Here is an 11,343-nt window from a genome sequence, read left to right as displayed (position 1 = left end):
CCCCCCACACATACAGCACATGTATACACACACATACAGACACCAACAACCAGTCTGAAGCCCGCACTGAGTAAGCACACACACGCGCACACACACACGCACACACAGCGTTGCTATGTGAACACACATATCACCTTCCCAGATACTATGTTCCTGCCAGATGGTATTTTCAGTAAGAATGGGGCCGAGGCCTCTTCCATCAAAGCAAGCCGTTCCCACTTCCTCCTCCTTCTCCACTGCTTCCTCCACCACCTCCCAACCTAGGCCAGGCCAGCCCCGCCTCCAGAAGCCCAGCTCCTGGCCACCTACCTCTCGGCCCTCTGTTTCAGAGTGTCCATGTGATCATACCAAACACAGGCCTACCTCTGGGTCTTGCTCAGGCCCAGCCCTGGTCCGCTCATGTCAGGGCCAGGAGGTTGCCCAGCCTGGACCTCCTCACTCCCCACCTCTGGCTGTGCTTGTAGCCAACATGACCAAAACAGTCTCTCTTTATCTCAGCCTGGGGAAACTGAAGGTGGCACCCAGAGAGCAATTCCGATGGGAAGCTCTGAACCTGGATGTAGCTCAGATGAGCCTGTGAAGGAGGCAGGAAATAGGAGCCAGGGGAGGGCAAGCCAGGGTTTGGGACTTGCTTAGCTACAAATACCCACCGACAAGTAATGCAAAGCACGAACTTGTACTGACATTACTGTAGAGCAATCTCAAGTTTCCACTCAGGTTCCCCTGCTAGGAGTCACTCTTCCTCAGACCCATGCAGACAGTAGGCAAGTTATCTGTCTGTTCTTCCATGAACCCATCCATAGGTCCACACATATATCCACCCTTCCATTTACCCATCCATCTGTTCACCCACCTACCTCTCTACCTATCTATCCATCCACCCAACCATCTGCTCACCAATCCATCTACCTCTCCACCCAAGCACCTACCGCCCATGAACCTACCTATCCATGCATCCACTCATCAACCACTCATCCACCCATCCGTATTTTTATCAACCCATCCACTGACCCATCCTATCCACCCACCTGTCCTCCCATCCACTCATCAATCCATTAATTTATCTACCCATCTATCTATCTACTCTCTATACACCTAGTTATTCATCCATCCATTCGTTCATCCACCCACTGGCCATCTAGACAGATTCTCATTGAATACCTCCTTAAAACCAGGCCCTGTGCTGGACATTAGAGACATAAAAACGAAGGCACCTGGTTGCTGTCCTGCAATTTAGTCCAGAGAAAATGCTGAGAACCAGAGAGGTATGCAGGGCCTAGAGCTGATGCAGGAGCCAAGATCCTGCCAGAGAAGTGGTGACCAATCACAAGTTGACTCTCAAGTAACAGGCTGAACAAGAGAACAGAAGCAAAGGTTGTCTCGGCAGATGGAATAGCAGGGCAGAGACCTGGTGAGTGCTGGAGGCTGAGACATGAGGGATCGGGGCTTCTGACACCTTCTGCACATCGGGGAAACCACAGAGCAAGACTTCCTGCATCTGCTGCAGCTTGGCTGCAGAAGCAAACCCTAGACATGCTCCCACAGAAGTGCAGGAAGATGGGAGATTGAGGTAGTGGCAGAAAATGGCGCTCGGTATCTCCAGGAGAAACTTCAGAGCTGATCTCTGAAGATCTTGAGGCCATCTCAGTGGTCAAGTGCAAAGCTGAGATTTACTAGGTGAAGAGCACTGAGACTTGCTAAGGGTCACCTGCCTCTCCATCACTGATGCAACCATCCACCTCCCATCTATGCACTGCAGCCTGAGGATAGGGTACCACCGCACAGGCTGGGAGGCTCTGCCTCAAGAAGCCCGATGCTCTCGGAGCAATCAAAGGCTTCGGGTGTGTGAGCAACATCTCGCATAGCCACAGAGAGGGTGACAGCCTTAGCGAGTTCAAGGGCTTGTTCCACCTCTCTTGGGGCAAGTACTGGATGGGATGCAGAGCACATCCACAGCTCAAGACAGGCTCGATGCTCCCTTAGGTGCAATCTGTCACAGGCTTCCTGCCCTGCGCCTCAGCATGTCATGTGGTCACCAGCAGACCCTGGGTTGCAGAGTGTCTAGCAAGAGGAGAGCTGACTACCTGCAGGCTGCAATGGCCCTCTCCCAAATTATCCCCTCCTGGTCCTGAAGGTGGGGGAATAAGAGAGACATACTATAGTCCTAAAAGTTACCTGCTCTGTAAGCTACCTCCAAGGGGCTGCCAAGCATGGGATCCCAGATCTTCCCTCAAAGAAGATCCCTTCTCATTTGAGGGATTTCAGACAGAAAGCCTTCAATGCAGCCACAAGGCAGATGTTCCATTTCCCCCACATGCTTCCAGAAAACAGTTTAGATTCTACCCTAAGGACTACACAACCCTTCTCCAATCAGGATGAAAGCTCCCACCCACCAGGGCATTGAGGCACCAGGGTCTGGAGGGTAAGGATGTTAAGGCCAGCTCACTGGGGCAGGACAGGAGAGAGCTGACATCTCAGTTATCCTACCTGGACAGGGATGAGAGGCTCCTTGTCATCGATGTCAATGAGCACGTCTTCCCCAGGGCTCAGCAAGCTAACATCATCTGCAGCAGAGCAAGCCCACACCTATGAGGGCCTCTCCAGGGGACTGTCCCCAGAGCCCTCGGGCTCACCAGCTCTCACACCTGGCAGAGGTGCCCCCTCCAGCCCTTCCTTCTCCTGATGCTGTCTTCCCACATTCCCCACCTACTCCTTTCCCTCTGTGCCCCAGCTCTTCCTCCACTGCCACCCTATTCTGAACCATGCTTCCCATTCACTCACTCCGGACATGCCAACCTGAGAAGAGGAACTCAGCAAAGGCCACTTCTTGCTCTTTACCTGGGCCACCTTGTGGAGACGGACTCTCTGCTGAGTATGGGTCACACAGGAAGTTCTCCAGGGAGCGGATGGTGCACTGGCCCACAACTGGGCGGCGGCCAAACTGGCGATTATCAATGACCTTGACCACAATAGGAGGACAGTAGAGGTCCTCTCGGGGTAACATCTGGGGAATGGAGAAGAGGGTCTCAGTGCACTTCTGGGAAGTCTCAGGGGAAGGAGTAAGGGAGAGCTCTCACAGGCAGGACCAATGAACAGAGAGTGGCTCTGAGCCCACAGAGAGTAAGTACCTAAGAGCCCATAAGTCCAACATGGTGGCCAGCAGCCCAAGTGCTGGCCAGTGGGACACAGGCCACACACCTTTCCATCTGTCTTTGGCTGCTATGTGTGAAGGCTGGCTTTCCCACAGCTTCGCCTGCAAACACACCCAGGTCAGCCTGAAGTCTGAGCAAGTCTGTTTTCTCTGAACCTGAGCTGCCTGGGGGGGAGGGGGAGTTGGCCTGCAGCTCAGCATTTCTTACAGACAGTCCCCCCCAAGTGGATACTCAGGATTTGGCTTGCAGACCCAGATTCTTCTCTCCCCTACCCCAAAAGCACTCTGAATACAACTTGAAATAATTTATATGCACTCCTTCAGTGGCGTCTTGGCTGAGCCAAGAGAAGGCTCCTGTTGACAGCCACTGGGCCTGGAATTTCTATCGTGCTTTCATCTCGCAAACCATTTTCCTTTTCTCAGACTTGACTTACACCGGCCACTAGGCCCAGGCAGCTCAGGGAGCTGGAGAGGGCTGGGCTGAGAACTGGAGAGCTGAGAGGTGGGAAACTTAAGGGCTCAGGGCTCAGGGCTAGGGGTTGGGCCTAAGGACTAGAGGTCTGAAGACTAGGAGGCCAGGGATTGGGAGTCAAAGGCCAACAGCAGAGGGCTGGGGACAGAGGGTGGGGCAGAGTCTAGGGTGAGAACTGTAGGGTTGGGGTGGGTGGAGCTGAAAGCTAAAAGGTCAGAAGCTAGAAGGCCAGTGAGGACAGGGGTTGAGAGACCATGGACTGAGACCACAATGGAGGGGGGTCAGGTTTGGGGGCTGTGGAGGATGGAAGCTGGGGGAGGGGGGCTAGAATGCTGATAGCTGAGGATCTGGTAATTGACAGGAAGGATTGGGAACCAGTTCTGTGAACTGGAAGGCAAGGCTAAGGACTCAGAGACTGGGCAGAGAGCACTGCGAGATCAGAGGCTGGGAAAATGGAGGTAGGGGACTCAAGGACTCGGGGACAGGAGCTAGGAGCTGATGAATGGAGGTCAAGAGCTGGGGGTTGATGGTTGAAGACCCAAGGGCTTCAAGACTGAGGACTTGGGGGGTCAGGGTCTGGAGAGCTAGAGGCTAAAAGCTGAGAATTAGGGCGGCAAGGGATAGGGCCAGAGCCTGAAAGTTTGGGGCTAAGGAGGAGGGAATTGATGACTGAGATGGGCTGAGGGCCCAATGTCTGGGGGGTAGGGACTGAGGAATAAAAATTGGAATGCTGGGGACTGGAGGTTGAAGTTTCTCTGCAGAGCTCAAGCTAAGACAGAACCAGGATGGGGAAACTGGGAGGACGGCTAAAGGTTAGACCTGGAAGGTCCCGAGGAAGGAGCCCCCGGTAATGAAAGTCTTCCCTAGAGGAAACAGATTAAGGGCTCCTGAGGCTTCTGCTGACCCGGAATCAAGCGAGAGGGGAGACAGCCACATGTGCTGCACATAGGACAAAAGGCTTCAGTGAGACGAGAATTCCTGTATTCCTTGGAGGCTGGAGTGTAGAGATGGTATGACCTCAGGTCTGACACACTCCTGGGCCCTCCTGGGAGCTGGAGCTGAACCCCAGGGTTGCCGGACTCATGAGGTTATCGCACCCCCCTCAGGACTCTGGAAGGGAAGAGCGGGGAGGTAAGGCTCACCACTTCCATGAACAGGGTGCAGACATCAAAGTTGGGGTTCTTCCGAAGGTTTCTGATGACACAGGACTGCACTGTCTGGCCACCGCACTCCACCACGAGACTAGGGGAAGAGATGCTGGCCATCTGATAGCTCTTCATGTTCCGAAGGCCCCAAGCCAGGATCTAGGGACAGAGGGAGGGGAGAGCAGCTGAGGAAAGCTGAGGTAGAAAACGGAAAGGCCAGGCTGGCAGGCCCTGTCCCGCAGCCAGGCTCACCTCAATGGCTGTCCGCTGGAGAGCGGGCTTGATGTTCTGGGGAACCATGTAGATGTTGGCCTCTCTCTGGGGTGGTGGGTAAGGCAAGTCTGTGTCCTCTGTCTGCAGGGGACAGCAAGCAAGAAAAGAAACCACAGTGGGGAGAAGGCCAAGGCAGTGGGATAAGAACGAAGAAGCAGGCAGAAAGCAGTGGCATTCACTGAGACAGGAACAGAGAAGGACGGAGCTTGAGGGGGGCAAGCAGGCAACAGAAATGGGGCACTGGGTCAGCCTCAGCTGGGCACAGTTCTGTACAGGAACAGGGTGCGTACACAACACAGGCTCTAGAACACCACTGAGCCACCTGTGTCTCCCCCTCAGCACACACGTGTGCTCACATACGAGTGCACTCATGCGGACATGAACATGCACGCTGTCCTGCTCCAGCCTGGCCCATCTACTTCAGTCTCTCAGTCACTCCCCTCCACCCTGGCTCTCCTGCACCCCTCTCCCAGCTGAAACACATGCTGGTTTCCACCCCACACAGCTGAGACATACCCTGGTTTCCACCCAGACACCCTCCTACCCCCAATCCTGTTGTCACATCTGTATTCCACAAGAGCAGAGCACGCTCAAAGGAATCCAGGAAAAACAGAGCGAGGGCAAATGAGATACAGGGCTATGTGGCCACTGTCCTTATGAGACATGGGATATAAGTGTCAGCGCTCCAGAGGAGGCTCCCTTGCCGGCACAGACCAGTGAGGCTGTGGAGACGCTGGCCTGCTTAGGGGCTTCCAAACAGAAGTGGGCAGGAATCACAACAGGGAAGCAGGATGGGGCCATAGAGAAGTGTGAGCTCAGCTGTGTGAGCTCACAGCATGGTGGCTCTGACTGTGAACACCAGCTCTACCATCCACAACGTGAAAAAGGTCACCTTTCTGTCACCCATCTTCTGTGCGTGTGCTATCATCAGTCTTTAGCCAGTCACTAGCATGAGAGCTGAGAAGCTGTGCCACACAACCACAAGAGTGTCTGCAACAGGCAAATGCTCACTGGCAGTACGAGGGCAATTAGAGTAAGACAGGCCTTAAGACTTTTGACTCCCTATATTTTATGCTTATTAGGTCAAGACACTTCACTGCCACCTAGTGGGAAACTTTAGAACAAATGCAAATCCAGGTTGTGCTAGAAACTGTCCCTCCTTGGACACAACATCCTCATGTGGTGCCCAGACAGCACATTTATACATGGAGTCTTGATGTTGCAAAGATTAAATATTATCAAACGGGCTGTGTTTTCACAAGCATCGTGACCTCCTGGCTTATTCTCCAACAGTCTTATTTCAGAAAGAACGGTGTATCAACAAGCAGTTGCTAACATGGATGACAAGAGCGACAGAAACAGAAAAGACCAGCTTTTCTCCGGCCTACATCAAATCTCACAGTAACTCCAGCTACCTCCTGCCCAGTGACCCCCTGACGATGGCACATCACCCTGAACCATGGCGATAAGAACCTCAGGTCCAGGACCAGACAGCCCCAGACGCTAAGACCAGCTCTGTTGCTTCCTAGCTGTGTGGGCCTGGGCACATTACTCAGCACCAGTGACTCAGTGTCCCCATACAGACAGGCAGTAACAATTGCTGAACAAAGTCACTCTGAGGGTTAGACAGAAGAGCAAGAGGAGCAGCCGGTGCCAGACAGCACTTAGTAAGCGCTGTGACCGTAATTAGGCTGCCGTTGTTGTTGGAACCATGGCTTTCAGCGCTGGAGTTCCGACTGCTCTTCCAAAGGTCACCTGAGGAGTACTGGACTGCCAGGAGCATCTCGCAGAACAATGCTGGCCTTATAACCATCCTTAAATCACCAGGACAGTGGTAGAAACCAGCTAGTTTGCTCCTAGCCCCAGTAGGTGACACGGTATAGAAAGGGAGGCAGAGCTGCCTCCGTGCACATTTGAATGGATGCTGTGCCCACCACAGAGCCCAGGATGGGTCCCCCCAGAGAGCCTGGACATCCACCAGAGAGGCTGCACTATGACCTTGGCCATGAGCTGCAGGTGGGTGGGCTATTTTAAGGACCAAACTTACTGTGGCATATTCTGTAGCCTCTTATGGCTGACGCCCAGCCCACTGTGGGACCAAACCCAAAAGGTAGGGGGGTAGGGAACAGGAAGTATTGGGCTCCAAGCTTTGCCAAGTGAGGAGGCAGGACAATCTTCCTCATGCAGCCATCCATTTCTTTGATAATCACCAAAGAAAACCACCAGCTAGCTGTGGCTTATGCGCCACCTTCCCTTCTAGCTCCCCCACCCTCCGAGCACTGTGGTGATAACATCCTCTAAGGCCTGAGAGCCAGACTCCCCACAATTGGAGCCCACTCCCCAAGTAGAATGGAGGCAAGGACGGCTGAGCGGATGAGTGCTGGCATAGTACCGTCAGGAGGAGGCCTTGCAGGTAGAAGGCAGGGGTACACAGCTGTGCAGCCAGCCAGGAGGATGCATGAGGGAGAGAAGCAGAGACAAGGTTAGAGACCACTCTCATCCCAACACTGTCTCTGTCCACCATGCTGTCCCCAGGCCTCCCACATCATTCCAGCCCTGTGCCATTTGGCTACAGTTCCTCAGGATCCCTCTCTTGATGGCCCTCTCTGCTCTGCCTGCAGGACACACCACGGTCCTGTCCTCCAGTCCAAGGCTGTGTCGTGCATACAGAGCTGTGTACCCAGGTCCTTAGCATCCCCGGGTCCCAACTCTATTTCACCCCACCCTTCCATATCTGTTTCCACCCAGGGCTCTCTCTCCATCCACAGTTTCCGACTCCCCTCCCCTGCCTCCTCCTCTCTAGACTCTGCCTTTGCTCTAGCACCTCTTCCCTGGAAACTTCTCTCCCAAGTCAGCCGTCACTCAGCCCAAGGTCACTCGCAGATTCTCACCTCTCCCTTCCCTTGTCAGCACTCTCCAGCTGAACTCTGTCTCTTCCAAAGCCACCTACTCAGTTCCCTCTTCCTCTCAAGGATGAGCCTCCCATTTGACCTTCGCCCCTTCCTCACTCAGCCCTGCAGGGCCAATCTTCTTTGCCAAGTAGGTCTTCTGTTGCTGTGTCCTCCTACACCCATAGCCACATTCCTAGCATCTTTTCACTCAGTTCATCCAAGCCTCCTAACGGCTTCTAACACTTCATTTTTTGTCCATCCCCCAGAACCTGCTCCCTTCAAATGTCATCTCATACATGGCCCCCAACATCCAGCAAGACAACCAGTGCCACCCTTAGTCTGTCCTTCCTGCCTAACTGGTCACCAAGCATTGGTGACTCTTTCCCTAAATCTCTATCCTGTGTGCTCTCTGGATCTCTCTTGCTACCCCTCACCCTCCTCCTCTCCCTATCTCTCCTTCACTCCTTCCCATCTACCTGTTTTCTTTCTCCTGTCCAGACATCCAGTGACCCACTCTGTGGTCTCCTTGCTTCTGGTTTTACATACATCCTCAGCTAACAAAGCCCATGACCCTCTGTGGACATGCAGTTAGGATGTGTTGCTCAAGTCACCCTGCCCTCAAGATACTTGCAAAGCCTAATGAGACCTCCAAACCCCTCGTCTTCCAACTTCTGCTGACTTCTCTCACCACAGGACTTTCCCTTCAGGATTCCCAAAGGGTGACTAGCCACCTCTGGAATATTGCCCTTCTTAAATGGAGGTGCTGTGTTCTCTTTAACCTTGAGACTCAGCACTCACTATCCATCTGTCTGGAATACAGTCTGTCCCTCTTCTTCTGGCCACTTCCTGCTTGGACTCTATGTCATTTTAAATCTTTCTAGCTGTGCTAAGGTATTGTGCTCCAATGTCTCCATGGCCCCTACCCTCTGTCCACCCCTGATCTTAATCCTGAAAGACACATTGATTACCCTGTGCCATTTCTCTGTTCCTAGCTAACCAGCAACTCTGAATTGATAAGCAATGACTGTGAAAAGATAACTGGCGTGAGGGATGGATTAAGGGGGGACAGAAGAGGTTGAGAAGTGGCTCCCCTTGCCTACACTGCCACTTGCTCTGCTGTCATCACCCTCCTCTCTGAGCCCTTGCTAGCTGTGCCCGCTCACTGCTGGCACAGTCTCCTTCACTACCTTCTAGAACCTGGCACAGTTTTCAGGGCCTAACTCAAGCTCTCCCCTAATTTCTCCAAATACTCCAGAAACTTCTTATAGCTCTGCCCTGTATCATCTATTAAACCTGAATGATTCCTGTAACACACACAAGCACACACCTCATACACACACACACACACACACACACCCCTATATCACATAGTTCCAATGAACCTAAATGTCTTCTGTTCATCTCACTCAAGAGGTAAAAATGAGCCTGAGTCATATTGCCAACTCCTAAGCCTCAATTTCCTTCTAGTCCAGCCCACCTAGGGGGCCCAAAGCTGTCTTTCCAGGACAGTATGGGTTTTGTGGCCCTTATCTGCACCACCAGGAAGGAAGGCGGCAGACTGCAGAGGTAACCAAAGTGCCTGAGTGGCTGTCTCACAGCTGACAGGGACTGAGGCGTCCAGGCCCCAAGGACAAGCCGATAAACAAGCCATTCTAAGCTTGGTCAGAGAGAGCCATATTAACCCAACTCCTGGGCCTGCCCTGAATACAGAGCAAAACTGAGACCCCTACCAGTGAGGCTCACAGGCGGGCAGCTCAGACCCAGATCTCCAGGAACAACTGAGGGTCTCCCTTACCAGAAGCCACCCTCCTTTCTTCCTAGTCCATATGTCCCCACGGCCAGTTCAGCACAGACAGCCCCAGATATGCTCCCCGTCCCAGGTGGCATCACGCTAGACAGGTGTTCCTTTCCAGTGCAGGTGTTGCCACGCAGCCAACGGGACTGCCCTGTCCTCAGTAGCCCTCAGACCCTCACCTCACCCGAGGGGGACACATCCTGGTTCCTTGGGGAGCTGCAGGCAGGGGGCAGCCAGGCAGCAGGAGGCTTCATTGTCTGTCGGCCCCACCCAGCTCATTAGGAACAACATGCTGGTCTAATTACCCTTCCCAGGAAAACAGTGTTTCAAATTAAGGCCTTGGGGGAGGAGAGGCATGGGGGGCACTGGGCTTATTTTCCTGATTGCAAAACACCAAATGTTTCCTTCCAGTGGATGCTGGGGTACAGGAGTAGGTCCCAGAGTAAGCTGTATACCCCAACACCTCCAAGATTTGAAAAGGTGTCTAAGAGTGACCAGTTGGACCACCACACTGGCAGTACAGGAGCCAAAAAGCTTATGCTGCCCTCTCCCCAGGGCGGAAGAGATGAGGGACGACTAACAATGTCCTTTGGGCACTCAAATCCTCCAACTCTCAACACGGTTCTCTACACGTTCCCAGTTCTAAGAGCCTCGCTAGTAAGGAACCCCAACACCAAGCTTGCCATGTGTGCGGGCACGCACGCATGTCCTCGCCAATATGCCCATGCGCACTGCCCTCGCAGGCTCGCTAGTTCTCAGGAAATCTAAAATTGCAGTTTCTTTGAACTCATTCCCCTTGGCAGCCTGAACTGCCTTTGTTCTTCAGACCAAAATAAAAAAAAAGGGGGGGGGGGCTGGAGAGGGGAAGAGGAGGGCTCAGAAGAGGTGGGAGGGAAGATGGGCCCAGGAGGGCACAGAGGAAGTGTGAGACGAGAAGAGTGGGAAGAAGCTCAAAACAGAGGGAGGATAAAGGCCAAAAGGCACCCCCAGCTTCCCACAGGGCTCAGGCCCCTACACACTGTAAAGCACCAGCCAGGCAAGCGGCCTGCTTCCCCACCGGGGGCAGGGCGGCGTGTGGGAGAGGGGCTTTAGTGGTGACTGCAGGGTCCCTAAGCCACACTGTGTCTCCAGCCCAGGGCACGGATTCCAAACCCTTCCTGCTGCTCCCTTGCTTCAACTGCTAGCCCACTATCCCCTCTCCCAGGAGCCCATCCTCTATCCTGACCCAGAAGCCGCTCACACGGGCAGCCCACCCATGCCTCTCTTGAAGCCTCACCTGTGCGGCTCCCTCCATGAGTCCCTGCAGTGGTAGGAGGGTGCAAATGGACTTAGCCACTCTGGAGTCTCGGCCTCTCTGTTCCTCCTGGCCTGGCTCCAGCAGGCTCCCGCGCCCACAGCCGTCTCTCCCCACAGCCAGCTTTGCAGCGGCTGCCCTGCAGGGCGGCTCATCCTATCACACCCCTGCTCCTGCCTTGTTCTCAGGCTCCCAGGGGAGTGGGCCCAATGCACACTGCGATTGGACTGGGAGCTTGAAAGAAGTTAACAGACACAAGCAGGTGCTGGGCCACCACACACACACACACACACACACACACACACACACACACACACACACA

The 11,343-nt window shown here is 53.8% G+C and overlaps 1 protein-coding gene across 1 annotated transcript in view; it reads right to left on the bottom strand.

Annotated features, from left to right (window-relative positions):
• Positions 1–11,343, bottom strand: part of Dysf (dysferlin) — a 114,751-nt gene that overhangs the window by 52,547 nt on the left and 50,861 nt on the right. The window contains exons 11-14 of the mRNA XM_055596386.1: positions 5,021–5,122; positions 4,766–4,927; positions 2,839–3,004; positions 2,488–2,564 (exon numbers count right to left, since the gene is read on the bottom strand). Of these exons, the coding sequence (XP_055452361.1) occupies positions 2,488–2,564; positions 2,839–3,004; positions 4,766–4,927; positions 5,021–5,122 (507 nt within the window). The remainder of the gene's footprint in view (positions 1–2,487; positions 2,565–2,838; positions 3,005–4,765; positions 4,928–5,020; positions 5,123–11,343) is intronic.

The sequence above is a fragment of the Psammomys obesus genome, unplaced genomic scaffold, assembly GCF_907164565.1.
Source record: "Psammomys obesus unplaced genomic scaffold, mPsaObe1.curated_primary_1811, whole genome shotgun sequence".
Taxonomy (NCBI): Eukaryota; Metazoa; Chordata; class Mammalia; order Rodentia; family Muridae; genus Psammomys; species Psammomys obesus.
The sequence above is the reverse complement of the archived record's forward strand: the minus strand, read 5'-3'. Positions and strand labels throughout refer to the sequence as shown.